The sequence below is a fragment of the Salvelinus alpinus genome, chromosome 8 (genome assembly GCF_045679555.1).
Source record: "Salvelinus alpinus chromosome 8, SLU_Salpinus.1, whole genome shotgun sequence".
NCBI lineage: Eukaryota > Metazoa > Chordata > Actinopteri > Salmoniformes > Salmonidae > Salvelinus > Salvelinus alpinus.
Window position 1 is genome coordinate 69,043,354 of NC_092093.1, and position 19,770 is coordinate 69,063,123.

The 19,770-nt window shown below is 44.1% G+C and overlaps 2 protein-coding genes across 11 annotated transcripts; both read left to right on the top strand.

Annotated features, from left to right (window-relative positions):
• Window positions 1–266: 266 nt before the first annotated feature.
• On the top strand, window positions 267–10,210 carry LOC139583587 (nucleoporin p58/p45-like). Of its 10 annotated transcripts, XM_071414831.1 has the most exons (15): window positions 294–643; window positions 960–1,117; window positions 1,275–1,307; window positions 1,500–1,766; window positions 1,993–2,034; window positions 2,123–2,282; window positions 2,424–2,489; window positions 2,615–2,789; window positions 2,892–2,971; window positions 4,347–4,465; window positions 4,576–4,658; window positions 4,774–4,975; window positions 8,478–8,561; window positions 9,011–9,109; window positions 9,249–9,553. In XM_071414831.1, exons 1-15 carry the CDS (start codon window positions 564–566, stop codon window positions 9,416–9,418), a joined length of 1,818 nt encoding a protein of 605 aa, XP_071270932.1. In that variant the 5' UTR covers window positions 294–563; the 3' UTR covers window positions 9,419–9,553. The 10 variants fall into 10 exon arrangements, with proteins under 10 accessions (XP_071270941.1, XP_071270936.1, XP_071270942.1 ...); XM_071414835.1 differs by lacking the exon at window positions 8,478–8,561 and having other exon boundaries at window positions 272–643; window positions 9,249–10,210; XM_071414836.1 differs by lacking the exon at window positions 9,011–9,109 and having other exon boundaries at window positions 9,249–10,210.
• A 221-nt stretch (window positions 10,211–10,431) lies between these two features.
• On the top strand, window positions 10,432–12,336 carry LOC139583589 (ropporin-1-like protein). Its single transcript, XM_071414842.1, has 3 exons — window positions 10,432–10,536; window positions 10,688–10,806; window positions 12,027–12,336. The coding sequence occupies exons 2-3, from the start codon at window positions 10,690–10,692 to the stop codon at window positions 12,228–12,230; spliced, it is 321 nt and encodes a 106-aa protein (XP_071270943.1). The 5' UTR covers window positions 10,432–10,536; window positions 10,688–10,689; the 3' UTR covers window positions 12,231–12,336.
• The last annotated feature ends 7,434 nt before the right edge of the window (window positions 12,337–19,770 follow it).

Sequence of the window (19,770 nt, forward strand, 5' to 3'; positions counted from 1 at the left end):
CATTGAATTCAGAGTAGTCTGAGTAGAGGATATTCTTGTTAGGCATTACTCCACCACCTATTACTATTTCCACATATTCTGTAATCTTTCCATCGTGACACATGTATGTATTTTAAACCCGTTCTCAAACTGACAAATAATTAAAGCGTATTTTTATTTCTTCAAAAACATGATAGCAACCGCTAGATGTCCCCATTTGACCGTCCAATCTGCCAAGTCCTCCAGTATCCCAGCAGGCCACAATAACCGCAAAATACATCGAGGGTAAAGCGCGGATTCGGAAAAACAGTTTTGAGAAGGAAGTTAACATTTTAGTGCTGTTTAACTATATGCATAACGGATTAATTACGTTTCAGATCGCTGTAAATGTGTATACGTTACTAAGCGAGTGAGTTTAAATCGCCGAATAGTATGTTGTTTTTATTTTCTTTCACGTTACCATGACTTTGTAGCCACAGTCACACTGGCCTGCACGCGGGCGTTCGTACCGTTCAAAGCTTGCTATCGAACAGTCAGTTAGATAAAGTTTGACTAACTAGAAACTTGGTTGTTGTTGCTTAAATATGTCAGGCTTTAATTTCGGATCCGGGGCTATTGGTTCCACCAACGCTGGCGGAGGGTTTTCGTTTGGAGCCGCTGCCAGGTAAGAATTGTACGGCTGACGTACGTTAGCTTTATCTCGCGGATATGTCGATATGCGCGGGTTACCAAGGATGTATTGTAGCCAACTAACTAACTAGCTAGCTTCCTAAATATCGATGTAGAAGTAATCATGCAAACATCGCTCTGATGTAAGTGTGTCAAACTGCTAATATATTATGGGTGTGTCAACTAGTTGTCTCTAATATATATATATATATATATATATATATATATTATTGTAATTGTGACAGCGGCATGTAATGTTTTATACTTCTTCCCTCGATCTCCCCCACTTTTTCTCTCACCCCTTTCTCTAGTACCCCAGCTGCAGCAGGTACAGGTGGGTTTACTCTGGGTGGAGCTCTGGGTGCTACAGCCCCAGCCTCCACCACCACCACCTCTTCTCTGGGCCTGGGTGCATCACTATTCTCACAAAAACCTACTGGGGGGTTCTCCTTTAACACTCCTCCCTCAGGTAGGTACACATGTTTTCAACATGGCCTGTCGGTCTCTTTCCCTCTGCAGACCTGCCTCATGCTTGATGTTTCCTAACACCAAGTACAAATAAATACACAGACATACATTTAGGTGTAGGTGACTATTGTAGTTATGGAGTTCTTGTTTTTGTGCAGGAGCTGCTGCACCCACCCAAGGCCTTACATTAGGTGAGCTTACTATCAATGTAACTACACATCAGTCAAGACCTCCACTGCTACCATTGGCTCATCCCAGTCTGTGCCTTCGCATGATGATGCAATAGTGCCTGTCTTGGCAGATTCATTTGTTAATGTCTGTGGGTGATGATGTCATATGGTCGAGTCTACCTTTAACCCTGCTCTACCTGCTGTCTCTCCCAGGTGCCCCAGCAGCCTCTACAGCCCCTACCACGGGCTTCAGTATGACCTTCAATAAACCCTCTGCCTCGGCCCAACCCTTCTCCCTCACTGCAGCCTCCTCGGCCCCCACAGGGGCAGGACTGACACTAGGCTCCGTCCTCACCTCCACTGCGCCACAGCAAGGAGCCACAGGATTCTCTCTCAACCTAGGGGGTGTGGCCGCAAGTACAGCCCCATCCACGGGTCTATCGCTGGGTTCCAGTATGTTCTCTAACATGGCTACTACTGGTTAGTTAACTAAACATCTCTGTCTCTCTCTGTTATCCTGCATGGATCCTACTGGTTAGTTAATTACACATATCTCTCTCTGGGTCTCATCACACCTATCTTTTTCCATTTCTATCTCTTATCTCTGTCTTTTCACCTACATTCCTTATTTGGAGGTAGTGAATGATCTGTCTTGCCTGTGTGTGTGTGTGTGACTAACACCTTTTTGATTATGTGTTGATCTTAGGTCTGAGTCAGTCCACTCTTGGAGGACTGGGGTTTGCGTTAGGTTTGTATGGGTGTCAGACTAACATTTGCATGGTTGTGTTTGTGAGTGTCAGTGTGTTTATTTGTGTTAATGTTTTGTCTGTTTTCAGGTTTGGGCCAGACCACTCTCGGATCAGGGGGGTTGACGTTAGGTTCCCTGGCCTCTACCTCCACGGCGGTGTCAGCGGCCCCCAGCCTTGGACTGGGCGGAGTTGACTTCAGCACCTCCTCAGAGAAGAAAAGCGACAAATCATCAGGGGCCAGCCCACAGTGAGTGCTACTGACTGACAACCATCTGGACCAATGAGTGTCCACAGTGTCATTTCTTGACCAACTGTTTATAATGGTCATCATAATAGGTAATATATCTGACTCTTGTCCCTGTTTATTTTTCTTTCCTCTCACTCTCAGAGACAGTAAAGCTTTGAAAGATGAAAATTTGCCTCCAGTCATCTGTCAGGATGTAGACAACTTCCAGTACGTAAATCAGTACTTTCCTTCAACTACACCCCATGTTAGTGTGTGTGGCTCTAACAGTGCTGTTTGCACATCGTTGGTCATGAAGATGCATTGTGTTGACGTGTGAGTTCTCCGTCCTGTAGGAAGTTTGTGAAGGAGCAGAAGCAGGTTCACGAGGAGATCAGCAGGATGTCATCAAAAGCCATGCTGAAGGTTCAGGATGACATCAAGAGTCTCAAACAGCTGCTGTCTGTCAGCGCTTCGGGACTACAGAGAAACGCCCTGGCTATAGACAAACTGAAGATGGAGACTGCGCAGGTACACACGCTGATGTCACATTGTCTTTTGAGGAATTAAGGCTCAGAATACACATGCCCTTACTGTTGCTGAATGTCATCTCTCCTAACCCTCCTCGTCTAGGAGTTGAAGAATGCAGACATAGCTCTGCGGACTCAGAAGACTCCCCCTGGACTCCAACACGACAACACAGCTCCCTATGAGTGAGTATTCCTATCACCATCATTGTTATATCCCCCTGAACTTACATGATCAAAAGTATGTGAACACCTGCTCATCGACTATCTCGTTCCAAAATCATGGGTATTAATATGGAGTTGGTCCCCCCTTTGCTGCTATAACAGCCTCCACTCTTCTGGGAAGGCTCCACTAGATGTTGGAACATTGCTGCGGGGACTTGCTTCCATTCAGCCACAAGAGCATTAGTGAGGTCGGGCACTGATTTTGGGCAATTAGGCATGGCTCGCAGTCAAAGGTCCAATTCATCCCAAAGGTGTTCGATGGTGTTGAGGTCAGGACTCGGTGCAGGCCAGTCAAGTTCTTCCACACCAATCTCGGCAAACCATTTCTGTATGGACCTCGCTTTGTGCACAGGGGCATTGTCATGCTGAAACAGAAAAGGGCCTTCCCCAAACTGTTGCCACAAAGTTGGAAGCACAGAATCGTCTAGAATGTCATTATATGCTGTAGCGTTAAGATTTCACTTCAGTAGAACTAAGGGGCCTAGCCCGAAGCATGAAAAACAGCCCCAGACCATTATTCCTCCTCCACCAAGCTTTACAGTTGGCACTATGCATTAGCGCAGGTAGCGTTCTCCTGACTTCTGCCAAACCCAGATTTGGCCGTTGGACTGCCAGATGGTGAAGCGTGATTCATCACTCCAAAGAACGCGTTTCCTCTGCTCCAGAGTCCAATAGCGACAAGCTTTACACCACTCCAGCCGATGCTTGGCATTGCGCATGGTGATCTTAGACTTGTGTGTGGCTGGTCAGCCATGGAAACCCATTTCAGGAAGCTCCCGACGAACAGTTATTGTGCTGAAGTTGCTTCCAGAGGCAGTTTGGAACTCGGTAGTGAGTGTTGCAACCGAGGACAGGTTTTTACACGCTTCCGCAGTCGGCTGTCCCGTTTTGTGAGCTTGTGGCCTACCACTTCGCGGCTGAGCCGTTGCTGCTCCTAGTACTGTTATTCCACTTCACAATAACAGAATTTACAGTTGACTGGGGCAGCTCTGGCAGGCCATAAATTTGATGAACTGACTGACTTGTTGGAAAGGTGGCGTCCTATGACGGTGCCATGTTGAAAGTCACAGAGCTCTTCAGTAAGGCCATTCTACTGCCAATGTTTGTCTATGGAGAATGCATGGCTGTGTGCTTGATGCACCTGTCAGCAAAGGGTGTGGCTGAAATAGCTGAATCCACTAATTTAAAGGGGTGTCCACATACTTTTGTGTGTGTATATATAGTGTACCATACCCCTTTTTGGATTTGGAACCACTGATGAATGTACTAATAAATAATAATAAATAGCCATAATAAATTCAAACCTGTCGGTCTCATTCTTTCTCCCTGTCTGTAGTTATTTCCGGTGTTTAGTGGAACAGTTTGAGGTCCAGTTGCAGCAGTACAGACAGCAGATAGAGGAGCTGGAGAATCACCTCACTACACAGGGCAGTGGATCACACATCACACCACAGGGTAACATACATACATACATACATACATATATACATACACACAGACTTTTGACTTTCTTCATAGTCTTTATGTGTGTGTTTCTGTGTCTCTTCACTGGATATTGTGTGTAGATCTGTCACTGGCCATGCAGAAGTTGTACCAGACGTTTGTGGCTCTGGCTGCTCAGCTCCAGTCAGTACACGAGAACGTCAAGGTAAGTCCTACAGACATCACTGTTGACTGTTCTATAACAAATCACCTTGTTACAGAAATAAATATTGAGTATTTTGAATGAAGTGATTGAGGTTCTTCCTCTGGGCTATCTGTAGACCCTGAAGCAGCAGTACCTGGGATACCGCCGTGCCTTCCTGGAGGACTCCACAGACGTCTTCGAGTCCAAGCGGGTGGCCAGTAAGAAGTGGCAGAGTGCCCCACGCATCACCACTGGCCCTGCCCCCTTCAGCAGCGTCCCCAATGCGGCGGCGGTCGCCATGGCAGCCACGCTGAGCCAGCAGCAGCAGCCCGGCCCAGGTCTGACCTCCGCCTTCAAGTTCTAGAACCCTGACCCCCTCACCTTTGACCTTTCACCTTACCACCCCTCAGTCTGACAGAGAGAGGGGGAGGAGAGAGATGTAGGGAGAGAGAAGGAAAGTGGGACAATAAAAATGTAGCCAGTGCCCAACTTTTAGGTTAGTTTGTCTTTTCTTTCTCTGGAAAGAGGGAACGAGAAAGAGGAGAATGTAAAAGCAACATAGTAAGTTCCAAACCGTGTTCATTTTGTCTTTCTCCAGTGGTTCTGCTCTATACGTGTGAGAAGACCTTTTCCTCACAGGCATTAGACCCAAAGCAATCTTTCTGCAGCTGTGTTGGAACTGCCTTGTTCATCAACGTAGCAGGGGCCATTACTTGGCTCTCTGCTTTCCCTTCATTTCCCCCTCTCTCTCTCTCTCTCTCTCTCTGTCTCTCTGTCTCTCCCTCCATAAGAGAAGCACTTAACAGTTTCTCAGTGAATCTGTGGCTTTTTAAGATGATTGAAAAAGTGTAGAGTTCTCAGATTACTGGAGATGAGACTAAAAACAAGAAAGCAGGACTCGTATCACTGGGTATTCATTCACAGCTCTCATCTGTCCCAGACAGACTAGACTAGAATCTTTTGAATACTTGGAGGCTGCATTCTCTTTGGGTTCAGTCACTTAATTTATATTGAATGGGTTCTTGATTATCTATATTTATTGAAGGTGCTTTTTTTGTGAAGCTTAACTGCTTTGGTTTTATTGAATAAAATATCTTCGGTAGTTAGTCTGGAGCTAGTCTGGATGGTGTAACGTGGTGGTTCCAAGTGAGTGTGCTCTGTGTCTTCGATTAGGACGCAACCGTCCAAATCGGTTTAGTTCGGAAATTGGGTATCAACCTTCTTTTTTTATTATTAGGATTTTCCTGAACAAACTGGTTTAGATTAGGACACAGTTGTCTGTGTGTGTTTTCATAAAGCAGTAATGTAGCTTTCACTGTGTGGTAGCAGTCTTGATAAGCACTTAAATCACACACACTCATTCTCTCTCACACACACACACACACACACACACACACCAGCCTTAGACCAGCAGATCTCCCTTCCCAACTAGGTTGTATGTTATGAGTAGTCATTTTGTCTTTGATTGACATGCTTCACCTATATTTCAGGATGACATTTTAAAAGTTCAAGACGATCTGACAGTATATAGCCTAGTGTTTAAAGAAGATATTATAATTTACTGCACAGGTCTTACATCAAAAGGGTGTTTTAATTTCAGTGAAAGATTTTAACTGTTGAACATATGCATTCCTTTTTGTAACAATGGCAGCGTCTTTAGTTGTAATAGCAATAACAGCAGGCTCTGGTTGCTAGTGGCCAGGTGTGTGCTTGTCTGTCTGTGTGTGTGACTGTATCTGCATTGTAGACAGGACAATGACTGCCTCAGCCGGTAATGACCGTTTTACAGTAATTTTAACCACAGACAAGACACCCACTTCTACCTGACAGTCCATATCACTTTCAATCCATCACTATGCATTCTACAATAACCTTTTGACTAAGATAATGATTGTGATATATCAGTATTTCCTACACACACTACTTAACACTGGCAGGTGGTTTACCATGCAGGTCTACCTCACTCCAGGATATAGATGGCAGAGGGGCTGACGCACAGTCTGTCTGTACAGATGGAACCTAGTTCTCTTTAGTTCCATAATCCATTCTATTTAATAGAAGGGCTACGATGTTACGTCACTCACTAGTTTTACAGGGGAGAAACCGAGTGAACGTGCTGCTCGTATCAACTGCCTTGGGAAGGCCAGTTGGATCATTAGTGCCAAAAATCAGTATTTTTCTCTATTCGGAGTCGGCCATTTTGTGCTCCGAGATTAACCAACTGCTGCTCTGGACTGACCCGTCTGTCCTCCATTTCATGCTAGCATTCCAGAACCACTCTGAAACTTTGATTGTTCTAGAATGAGTAGCTAAATAGTTGTGAAACTGGAACACGTAAATTAGTTCTGGAACTCTGTGATTGGTTCTGGAACTCGTGGTCTGCTCTACATAGCAAACTCCTGTTAATGTGACAGGGATGTCTAACAGGACTATGATGAATGTCTTGGGGCTTTTTGAAGGGGTTCTATGAGGTCAGAAGGTCCTATAGTTTTTTTTTAAATCCCAGCCCCCGTCCCTGCAGGAGGCCTTTTTGGTAGGCCGTCATTGTAAATACGAATTTGTTCTTAACTGACTTGCCTACTTAAATAAATAAATGACTACTAGTTGTGGTTGGACTGACTGGCTGAGAGACTGTCCGTCCACTCAGACAGTGTTCAGACTCAGAGGAATAGCTAGTTGGCGCCAGTGAAGTGCTGGGATGTTTGTAGAACACTGGTATTGGCTGGGGAGGTGTATTTTCAGACAAAAACACAGATGCCAATTCAGTGGCCTGTTCAGGAGGGTGTGATGTTACAGAACGTTCAGATAGAAATGTGTTGTAGAATAGGGAGTCATATCAGCTCTATTCATTACATTTCTTTCTTCAACGTACAGAACGTGTCACATCACTGAACACAGCCCTCATCTTCACTCTGGTTCAGAGTGCTTTTGTTTAGAATGGTGTGTTTAATCTAAATATAACCAATGCTTGTTGTTGACGATGATGCATATATCTGATACTATATAATATTGTGTGCCTTTTGAAACTAGACATATTATTAATAATAATAATTTTGCGATGCATTTTTTTCTGGCACAGGCTAGTTCCTTCACTCTTGGAATCTTGAATAGTTTTGGAAAACTTGTGAAATGCAATATAGCGGCTAGGAATTAACAATCGGTTGTGTCCTTTAACTGTGTCTGTTTATATGTAAGTGGTATTGCTTTAAATTGACAATAAATCCGTTTTAAAGGAGCGACTTTGTCTTTGTTTCTTTTTGACTGGTAAATTACTGATTTTTGAACACCCAATTGGATTTAAGAGAATTAATGAGTACACTTGTTGGATGAAGCTTAAACCCAAACTGAGTTTGCATCTCTAAAATCCAATTTGAGAAACGATACAGGTGCACGGAGGTTCAGAGTGAAGGAACTAGCAGACATGTTTCTACCACAGTCACATTTGTTTGACCATTTTATCTGTGAAAATCTATCCACAGTTGCTAATGTATTTGTAGAAATGTGTAGGGATTATCTCAAAGGGAACAACTTCGATGTGGCAGTAAGGTTAGTGTTGGGGTGAGACAGGAGGTTGGGCTTAGAAGTCTGGTGGAATGTCATACAGAACCACTGATCCACGGGGTCCTGACATGTTACTCTATTCACTCTCTTGTGGACACACACACACAGCCTATATCACTACTGAATGTTGCAGAGAGGGGGAACTTGACTTCAGTAACACACACACAGCCTATATCACTACTGAATGTTGCAGAGAGGGGGAACTTGACTTCAGTAACACACACACAAACGGACATTCCCTAGTCCAGAGGAGTAAGCTGTGTGCTCTCTCTGTCTCAGGGAGCCAGGCGTCCCTGGGGTCTGGTTTGGGAAACCCCTTTGCCTTGGGAGTGGGCTCTAGCTTGGGCACCTCAGGCCTCGGAGGTACTACCTCTCTTTTTACATCTAGTCTTCTCTTCCTCATCCATCTCTACTATGTATCTTTCTCACTGTCTGTTGCTTTCTTTAGATCTCACTCGCAACCTCCCTCCATTTATCCCCCTCCTTGTGTGTGGAAGACTGTTGGCAGTGTTAGGAATGTATGTGGTGTGAGTTAAGCTCTTCACTATCTAGGGCTGAAACAGTCTGCCTGTAGCTGTGGTATGTAGTGGGTCTCTATGCTTTACTCTCGTCATTGGATACAGTTACGTCCACTATACCCTGTTTGTGAGTGAGCCATTACAGAGGCTTAGCTACTGTTCTTTCTCTCACTCTTGCAGTAGTTGTGTGTGTGGTGTGTCCATGAAGCTAAGCTCTCTCACTCTGTCATGTAGTAGCAGCGTAGTAAGTGTGTGTCCCTAAAGCTTGGCTCCCTCAATCTCTCTCCCCTGCAGTGTTTGGTGGGGGTCCAGGTTTCGGGGGGGTAGCGACGGGGGGCTCCTCATTTGGTTTCTCCTCCGCCACCAAGCCCTCGGGAGGGAGCCTGAGTGCAGGTACACACACACACCTTACCTCCTTGTGCAAGCTCTCTGGAGGGTGTTTTAGCAGACACACACACTCCCTGTGAGCATACTCATTATTTGAATAACTCATGTCCTCTTTCTTCTGTTTCTCCTATCTCCTTCTCTCCAGGTTTTGGAAGCAACAGCAGTTCAGGGTTTAACTTCAGTAACCCCGGCCTCAACGCGTCTGCAGGCCTGACGTTTGGCGTGTCCAACCCTCCCGCCACGGGCTTCGGCACTGGAGGTCCACTGCTGCAGCTCAAGAAGCCCCCGGTGGGAAACAAGAGAGGCAAGAGATAGAGGGGCGAAGGGAATGGTTAGGATTTGGGGAGGGTAAGCTGATCCTAGATCTGTTACTTCCAGAACTGTCCAAGGTTGTTTAATGGGTTAATGGGTCACAGTCCATGTATATGGATTTGGGAGGGTACGTTTATTCTAGACCTGTGCCTAAGGGTGACTTCTAGAGCTGTCCAGGGGAGGTCAGGTTGTAACAGTCTGTCCCAGATCTTTATTTTTATACCTGACGGGGGAGCAGAGGGTTTGAGGGAGGGGGGTTATGCAGGACCAGGGTGGAGGGAATGAGGAGAGGGAGAACTCGAGCAGAAAAAACTGTTGAAACAGATCAGCACATTTGGACAAGGTTCATAACCTGTGTTTTGTTCTTTTTAAATGTCCTCATTATCGTTTCATCATGATTGCTTAGTTTTTGTCGAGTTTTTATTTTATACTCTTTGTAAGTGTTTGTTGTGTGTGCAAGGATGCATGCAAGGGAGAGAACTGGCTGTGCCGAATGTTCCACACAGCCCCAAATTAGAACCTGAAAGGGCACCAGAACACACCAAACATGCACAAACACATACGTACATTTCCTGTCAAGTGTGAATTTATGCAGTGTGTGTGTCAATAGACCGTGGTGTTGTTTTAGGGCTGGTGGATGATGAGCATATTACTGTCTGTGCTTTTCCATTGTCTATTCTGATTCTCTCTGTTACCAAATAGTGATGTCATCCTCTTCTATTCATCTGAGTTGATAAGTGTAAACCTGTATTTTCAAACATCAGTTTAATAATAAAATTCCTGATGTTGATGATGGTTTTCCTTTATGTCTGTTTTTGTTGGAACGTTGCTCTTATACGCAGGCAGAGGTCATGTATCAAGTGTTTGGAAAGATAATCTGCTGTTTGCCTGTTTACAATTCCACCTGGCGGTTGAACAAATATTTTGCGGCAATACATGTCATCTTTCTGGTCCAATCACCGAAGCTTACTGTTGCTATGTGACCTTGAGGGCAAACATTTGGTGTTACTATGCAATGAAAATGGGGTTGTCCGTCTCTAAACCAAATCAACTTTTTATTTAATTTAGCAATTTCTCTATTGTTTTTTGCCACCAAGCAAGATATTCGATAACGTATTCAGGTAAGAATTTTTGTAATAACTAAACTGATTACATGACTTTGTTAGCCGTGTTTATGTCTGCTAAACGTGGCTAGCTAAGACTGCACTAGTTAATACTAGCTAATATATTATCACAGCTTGAATAACATTTAATTCCCACTTTATGTCCCAGCAATGCCTTCTCCAGATACTTTTCCCAGCAAATCAACATCCCCCACTGAACTACCAGACATAATCAAACAGTTCACCAAAGCTGCCATCAGAACCCAACCCTGGGATGTACTAGCTACGGTAGTCTGCAGCGTAAATACAGACTACAGCCTCCCTGGATGTGACGGGACTGTAGGAGAGTTAAAAAGGTTATTCCAAGTTCAGACAGAAGGGGGGAGTCAGATCGCTATGATGCTAGGAACTTTACTTTTGGTGTCTATTTTTAATTGTTGCGCTACTGGTGCTGCCTGTTGGTGTTAGGTAGGAAGCTACAGAAGCTGAATGATGTTAATATCTTCGGGTTTTGTTTCATTAAATGTATTTTATTTCATCTGGGTGATTGCATCACCTACTAACACCCTGGTATTACCCGTAGCTCCAGTTCTCAGTCCGAGAAAACACTGAGAGAAAGGTGTTGCAGATTACTCCTTTGTAGGAGTCCATAACGTGAAATAAATAAAACATCCCAAGGTTAATGCTGTAGATATTGTTATAAGGGAGTGTGAGACTATTGAAACATGTAATTTTCAGAGTTTTATTGTTATTAATATAGTTTACAGAGTGCTAAAAGTGCTGCTGTTGCTAGCTAGCATGCCTTTCTATGACGCAGACGGTTAGCTTAGCTGCCGACTGGTGCTGGCGTTGCATTATGGGAGATGTAGTTTTGGCCCTCTAAGGTCTGAATGGGATAGAGGCGATTTCACGTTGTAATTTGTTTGTGTTGCAGTGTTTTTGTACATGAGTTGTTGTATTTTGGTACTGTCAACACTGAAAGCAAGCACCTAGCAATTTATTGGGGATGTGAGACAGTATATGTATTTTACCTTTCTTAATGCTTCTGTATAGAACAACTTATCAGATGGTGCATTGGAGACTGATGTGTTCCTGTCCTGTCTTTTCACAATACTATTGCAGGTATGGTTCTATTGTCTAAGAATTAAGATTATACATTCGTTGTATTAAGGACTGGTTATTATTTTATATTATACATTATGGCTTTATATATGAATGGGATTTGTGTGAGTTGCGCAGAGTCCTGAGAGAAAGAACAACTTGTCAGATGGTGCATTGGAGACTGATGTGTTCCTGTCCTGTCTTTTCACAATACTATTGCAGATCAACATCAAAAGCCAAAAAGACAGTCGTGGTGTTGCTCTTCATTTCTTGGTTCTCCTGTGGTACATATAAAACCCGCTAAAGGACCACCAAGAGAACCTGGCTTTTATGGTACAGGTGGTCGTACATTGGCCGTGTAACTACCCAGTATCTGAGCAGAGTAAGGTGAAATTGTTTCGTTAAAGTGTATCTGTTGTTGTTATATCGGGTACTTCTCTGCCCTGTCCAAAGGAGACATTCTACCAACCAAGGAGAGGCTGGAGAGGCCTGTCGCCACACAGAAGACAGATACCGGACTAACTCCAGGCCTGCTCAAGGTCCTAAACAAACAGATACTCAGTAACCCACAGAATGACACCAGGCCTCCTCTCTCATATTTGGTACTCTAGCTTGCCCCTATTAAAACTGTCCACGGTAGTTGAAACATTGAGAGGAACCAAGCTAATTGAACCCCTGTTGTCCGTCCTCTCTCCATGTATGTTTCTAGCCTATTCCCGAGACAATCAGTATGGAGGAGCTGCAGCAGAAGTGGAAGGGTCTGTGTCAGCCCTCAGAGCAGCTGGACACTGCTGGCCCTGGGGAACTTCTTCGCCAACATCCACTGGATGCAGTTATTCGCTCTGTAAGGGGTGATTGACTGGCTCCCATATGTCAGTCAGTCTCCAGAGAGAAAATGTGGTGTAGTTCTTATAAGTACCACATGGAGGCAGTATTGCACTGTCTTGATGACCCGGGGTTTACTGACTTTTCTGTGTGTGTTCAGATCTTCAATGCCCTGAGGTATGCGTGTGAAATCCTGACAGAGTATGAGGGGGGTGGAGCGGCGACGATGCCCTTTCATCTGTTCGCAGGGCTGTACACCTACCTGGCCCACCTGGGCGGAGAGATCCCCAGGACCAGATAGACAGCTTCCTAAGCAGCCTGCAGAAGCCTGTCTGAGTACACTACCCTACACATACTTTCTCTATCACTCTGTAGCTGTCTGTCAGTCTCTCTCAATATCTATCCCCCTCTGTCTCTACCTCTCTCATACTATCTATCCTGTTGTTCATTAGCCGTATAGGCCTCGTACAGTAGTCACATTGGTTTGTAGGGCGAGAACATACCTGTAGTATTCACAGCATATCTGTACTGTGGATGGGACATTACATTACAAAGGCGGTCAATACCCTCTCAAATATCCTAACCCTAATTCTATTGGCTATCATTGCGTAAGATCTGATTACGTTATCAAACACTGCCTAAGACGATTGGGAATATACCCTCAACATGAGATGGTAGAGATACTGTAGTTATAATCATAGATTTGATAGTAAGCAGCATGAAATGGTTCTAAAACAAGGCATTAATGTTTACACCACCAAACAGAATGACATGATTCAGGTGACTAACTTCTACAGCGGCAAAAACTGAGAATAGGAGAGGGAGAGAGACGATGGGGAAGAGGAGAAGGAAGAAACTGAGCATAGCAGGAAAAAAGGGTTTACTACTTACTCTACAAATACATTCTCAAAATCAACATGAATTCAGGATCAGTGATGTTCTTCTCTATTAATGCTCAGATTTGGACAATAATAATAAATAATAGCCAGTGCTTGAATTATATCTCAAACTGAATGCTCTCACGGTCATTGAGTTTGGTCCATATCTTATTGAGAGTTGCTGTGATATTACATGGAAGGCTACTGTATGTAAGTTAGTATCACTGGATCCAATGACACCCGCTTCTGTCATGACAGGTTAGTCGATAGTTAATTTGTCATGCTCATGGCTTATCAGTCAAGTGCCTGTTGCATTCTCTTTCCACTTGGCATATTCTGTGAGAGGTTCTGAGACAGAGCGATTGTCAGCTCTTGTGAAATGGAGATAGTGTTAGTATCAGTGGTCCTCTCGACAATAGAACAGACACTGATAAGGCTAGTGAGTGAGAGAGCCCCCAGATCATCTGTTCAAAGCTAACACACACACTGGTACACAGTAGCACATGCTGTAATACACAGAAGATTGCCTGTGTGTGATAGTGAAAGCCAGAGAACACATCACTGCAGTGGTGGAACACAGGAATCAAAACAGATAATCTCTCACTTTCTGTTTTCCCATACAGTCGTCATGTAGGATGAGGAAATATTACAAGGAATTGACATCTATGTTTGACAATGTATCGAGAACTCTCATTGCATATACCAGTTGACTGCTTGCAGCATAGTAAAATCATCTCTCTATCATGAAGCAGCCTAGGTAGATACAGTGCCTTGCAAAAGTATTCATCCTCCTTGGCATTTTTCCTATTTTGTTGCATTACAACCTGTACTTTTAAATAGATTTTTATTTGGATTCCATGTAATGGACATACACAAAATAGTCCAAATTGGTGAAGTGAAATGAAAAAAATTACTTGTTGCAAGAAATTACAAAAAATTCTAAATTGAAAAGTGGTGTGTGCATATGTATTCACCCCCTTTGCTATTAAGCCCCTAAATAAGATCTGGTGCAACCAATTACCTTCAGAAGTCACATAATTAGTTATATTGCACACGGGTGGACTTTATTTAAGTGTCACATGATCTGTCACGTGATCTCAGTATATATACACCTGTTCTGAAAGGCCCCAGAGTCTGCAACACCACTAAGCAAGGGGCACCACCAAGAAAGTGGCACCATGAAGACCAAGGAGCTCTCCAAACAGGTCAGGGACAAAGTTGTGGAGAAGTACAGATCAGGTTTGGGTTATAAAAAAATATCAGAAACCATGAACATCCCACGGAGCACCATTTAAATCCTTGATTAAAAAATGGAAAGAATATGGCGCCACAACAAACCTGTCAAGAGAGGGTCGCCCACCAAAACTCACAGACCAGGCAAGGAGGGCATTAATCAGAGAGGCAACAGAGAGACCAAAGATAACCCTGAAGGAGCTGCAAAGCTCCACAGCGGAGATCGGGGTATCTGTCCATAGGACCACTTTAAGCCATGCGCTCCACAGAGCTGGGCTTTACGGAAGAGTGGCCAGAAAAAAAACGTTAAAGAAAAATATAAACACGTTTGATGTTCACCAAAAGGCATGTGGGAGATTCCCCAAACATATGGAAGAAGGTATTCTGGTTAGATGAGATTAAAATTGAGCTTTTTGGCCATCAAGGATAACGCTATGTCTGGCGCAAACCCAACACCTCTCATCATCCCGAGAACACCATCCCCACAGTGAAGCATGGTGGTGGCAGCATCATGCTGTGGGTATGTTTTTCATCGACTGGGAAACTGGTCAGAATTGAAGGAATGATGGATGGCGCTAAATACAGGGAAATTCTTGAGGGAAACATGTTTCAGTCTTCAAGATATTTGAGACTGGGACGGAGGTTCACCTTCCAGCAGGACATTGACCCTAAGCATACTGCTAAAGCAACACTTAAGTGGTTTAAGGGGAAACATTTAAATGTCTTGGAATGGCCTAGTCAAAGCCCAGACCTCAATCCAATTGAGAATCTGTGGTATGACTTAAAGATTGCTGTACACCAGCGGAACCCATCCAACTTGAAGGAGCTGGAGCAGTTTTGCCTTGAAGAATGGGCAAAAATTCCAGTGGCTAGTTGTGCCAAGCTTATAGAGACCCCAAGAGACTTGCAGCTGTAATTGCTGCAAAAGGTGGCTCTACAAAGTATAGACTTTGGGGGGGTGAATAGTTATGCACGCTCATGTTTTCTGTTTTTTTTGTCTTATTTCTTGTTTGTTTCACAAGAACAAATATTTTGCATCTTCAGAGTGGTAGGCATGTTGTGTAAATCAAATGATACAAACCCCCCCCCAAAAAATCTATTTTAATTCCAAGTTGTAAGGCAACAAAATAGGAAAAATGCAAAGGGGGTGAATACTTTCGCAAGCCACTATATAACAATGGGGGTTTCATGCCAGACAAAGTGTTTCTTGAATCTGTGCCAGGGTTTCATTGGGTTAATCTAGTTCCCTGGCTAGCCTGTCACTGATGGTAATGTAATAAACTCCTTTACCTCACAATACCCTGTCATCCCATTGGCTGTTGGCAGCGCTGCTTAATAAGCCCTGTGATCTGAATTGCTCCTGGCAGCGCTTGATGAGCTCTGTAATCTGATTGGCTTCTTGCAGGAATTGGTTAGGCAATCCTGTGATTTAATTGGCTGCTGACTGTTTTAGGTAAAGGAGTCATTTGATCGAATTGGCTCTTGGCAGTGATGGAGTGAGGGAGCAGAAAAGGGTCTTGGTCAACGTTACCCCTATTGGTTAAGGTTAGGATTTGGGGATTGGGTAATCCGATTCTATATCTGTGGTTCTGACCTCCAGATGCTGGGTTATGGAGAGGTTTGGGTAAGCGTGCTGCTTATAGACACACCACATCATGGTGCCAAAGTCATACACACTGCAAATCTCACAGGGAACACACACCCCTTGAGGCTGTTGAGGTGAGGGCTGGCTGGCTGGCTGGGTGCTGTGAGACAGACTGCAGCATGATGCCAAACCTGAAGAGCAGACAACTCACTGCTAGGGAATCTCTTAATCCCTAACACACGCACTGCAACTCTCGCAGAGTACACACACACACACAAACCTCTGACAGTGAACACTTACACAAACACACACACCCTCAGAGAACAAGTTTACAAACATAAGTCTCACACACACACACGCTAGCATAGGTAGGACAAAGTTGAGGAAAGTAGGGTTTTCCTCTTTATCTTCCCAAATGAAGGGATGTAACCATATTACACAATAGTATATGTACTAACCAGCAGTAGTGTAACCCTGGCTAGGTACAGGTATAAACATGAGGTTTTCATGCAGTGAGTGTGGAGTGATCCAGCTAAGTTACAAGCCAGGTCAGGAAATAAGATCAGGGGGATTTTATGTTTCCGGGACTGTTTAGCAGCAGGCTAGAGGGGGCAGGAAGGGGGCTCATCAGCACTAACTAACCCCCCTCTAGTCTGGGGTCCATGCCAGGACTGGGGGCCATGGAAAGTTGTATATGTTTTTTCATGACCAGGTTTTTAACATTTTGTTTAAATGATCTCTTTTATGCTGTGATCCCTTCTAGGATCTGTCCATATAATCATATTCATTTTGATCTAAAAAGGCAAGACTGATCCTGGATCAGCACTCATACTCTGAGATGCTGTGTGGATATGTGCCCTGGTCTCTTTATTGCTCCTTAGGTAGCTCACGACTGAAGCTTGTGCACAAGACACCATAGACCTCAATTACAGTCTGTGTAGCTTTGTAAAGTTAGTGGGCTGGGGTCCTGGAGAATAATTTGTTGCACAACAGCAGTCTCTACTTTACTGCAGCCTGTCCCTGGGAAATAACATTTCTAGGGAGGTGACGCTATCACAGAATAGTAGGTAGGTAGGAAGGAAGGAAACGAGTGGCCAGGGCCAGAGAGAACACAAAGCCCTCAGTGAGGAGAGGGAGTAACTAGGGAGATGGAACAGGAGGAGAGAAAGAGAAGATGGCAACAAAGAAAGAGTTGGACCCGAAGAGAGGGAGGGAGAGAGTAAGGAAAACAACTTCTGTCCACTGGCAACATGCTGTCAGGGTAGGTCACAGCTAACAATACAGTAAGGTCTCTCTCTCTACAGAAACTAATTTTCTTTGTTTTACCAAGGAGGAATGGTGCAGCCAGCTGACTTCAGGGATGGGATTTTTCCTGATTTTTATTTGTTTCCTGAAATCAGGAATTCCTGCTTTTCTGTCATCCTCCATTCAAAGAGCGTTGGAATTGACTACCTATACCGCCCCCAAAAGCAGTATCCCATTTTCCCTGACTTTGTATGTTGTCTTGAATTATACTGGTCTCTGTATTGTGGACATGCCTTTTTCCAGACCAACAGACTGCACTGAGTAGAACCCAGGACAGATGGCTTTCATATCCAGAGGCCTCATTCAAAGACCTGTCTGTCTATTGCCTGTCTATAATCATGTACTATGATTTGACTGTATGGCTGTCATGAACTGGTTCATTCTGTATGTGTGTATCTGTATCCATGTCCCATCTTTTAATAAATGGTACACACACACAGACAAATACGCACGCATGCGAGTGAGTACATACAAACAAGTCGTGTTAATGAAGGGGATTTGCTCTGTGATTAGAATTTGTTAATTGCCACTCAGAAGCCTGAATAAATGCTATTGGAAGCAGTAAACACTCCACCTATCTCTCTCGTTCCTTTGCTTTCTCCCTCCTTTAGTGTCTACCTGGTGTTCTCTGCTCTGGCAAATTAACTTATACCTGTCTGTCAAAGAGCTACTAATCAACCTGTTAATACTCAGCAGATTGGTGCTTTATGGGAAAGGGGAAACAACTCAGAGACCTGTATAAACACACGGTGTACTCAAACCCACACAGAGGCCAGGGTGTGTCTGAGTAGTCATAAGAGAGCTTTTGTACACTGCAGCACAGGGTATTCCAGGTGAGGGGATGGCTTGTTAAGGGGATAGTTCACCTCAGAAATATATGCACATATTTTATTTTACAGACATTTCCCGACCTCGAAAGTAGAACCACTTTTGAGGGCTGAAAACAACTTTGGGTGGATCTATGCCTTCAAGGTGTTGTGTAGGCTCTGTTTTAAATAAATTAATTGAGAGGTCTACTGACATAGATGAAGAATATAGGCAGTATGAGATATTAGTTGTCAGTTTATCAACTTATAAAGGCATGATCTTCATAGAATTATATATATATACTGATGATTAGCATCTATAGAGCATTGACACGGGCCCACAGAAAATGCTTAGGCTTAAAGTTTCGGGTGCTGATCTGTTGAGTGACAACTTTCTCTAGCTGTCACACACCTGTGATCCTCAGAACATGGGCTCGGGCCAGACGTTTACCTGTCCTTTACCCCCCAGGGGTTCTACTCTGATTGTCTGTCTGGGGATTCCAGGTGCGGCTCACAAGTCAAGATGAGATCAGGTGGGTCAGAATCACAGAGGACACAGAGGGATAGATTAATTGCCACATATGAAGTTATATGGCAGGAACCAGGCAGGTTCTTATTCATTGTCTCTGTCGCGCACACAGACAGACCAGCCAGGGCCACTGGATGTGTGTCTGCATCAGGCCTTTGACTACATCAGGAAGACCAGGAGAAAACAGGCCTGCTGAACATTAAACAGCCTTGTCATTCACTCCTGTTGGATCTGATTAGCAATGGGCTGATACACTGCAGACTGACTTAGAGGCTGCATAGGCCTCTGGCGGCTAGGACAGCTGGGGCCGGGCCAGGGACAGATTAGGGTCAGATACACCGAGAGAGGAGAGTCCCTCTAGCAAGCAGACGCACAGATCCACAGGCCATTTAAAAAGCACAATACCACTGTCTTGGATTGGCATCATGAGATGATGGGACCATATTAAACATGGATTGGTCAGTGAATCAATAGTCCGTTTAGGCCTACTTTAACTTGGCTTGTTCTACAAGTGTGAAAAGTGGCTGCATGGTTGAATCAAGGATGGATATCTGAACTGTTGTAACTGTTTTACTGAGTGTGTGAGTCATTCACAGTGAGAACTAAGGTAATGTAGGGGGTTTCCTGCCAGATCTCACATCATCCAAGAAACAGAACATTTGTTTTTTCTGTAAATTTGAAACCGAAAGAATAACTGCACAGACGTTTTGTTTTTTCTTCTGCAGTATGAATCATTCTAACAATGACCAATGTCTCATGAAAGGGTTGCAATGGGGTTGCCCCCATTTAGCTAAAATGATCATCTCAAAGTATTCCTGTTGTCAACATTTCAGACAGAGCGGAATTAATCTGCTCAAATGAAAACGAAATGAGGGAGGGAAGGAGGGGAGAGCGATGGAGAGGGGGCAGTTGGCTAAGAAACTAATCGGATTATGGGACTACAGTTTATCGAGCGCCTGTTTTTTTACTCTACGCGTTAGCTGGGTGAGT

Excerpts from the sequence above, each read along its gene's own strand:
- LOC139583587 (XM_071414831.1), top strand. The coding sequence starts at position 564 with ATGTCAGGCTTTAATTTCGGATCCGGGGCTATTGGTTCCACCAACGCT. Across the intron at positions 1,767-1,992 it reads CTCTAACATGGCTACTACTG|GTCTGAGTCAGTCCACTCTT; the intron begins GTTAGTTAACTA and ends TGTTGATCTTAG. Across the intron at positions 2,790-2,891 it reads TGAAGATGGAGACTGCGCAG|GAGTTGAAGAATGCAGACAT; the intron begins GTACACACGCTG and ends CTCCTCGTCTAG.
- LOC139583589 (XM_071414842.1), top strand. The coding sequence starts at position 10,690 with ATGCCTTCTCCAGATACTTTTCCCAGCAAATCAACATCCCCCACTGAA. Across the intron at positions 10,807-12,026 it reads CCTGGGATGTACTAGCTACG|TGTATCTGTTGTTGTTATAT; the intron begins GTAGTCTGCAGC and ends GTTTCGTTAAAG.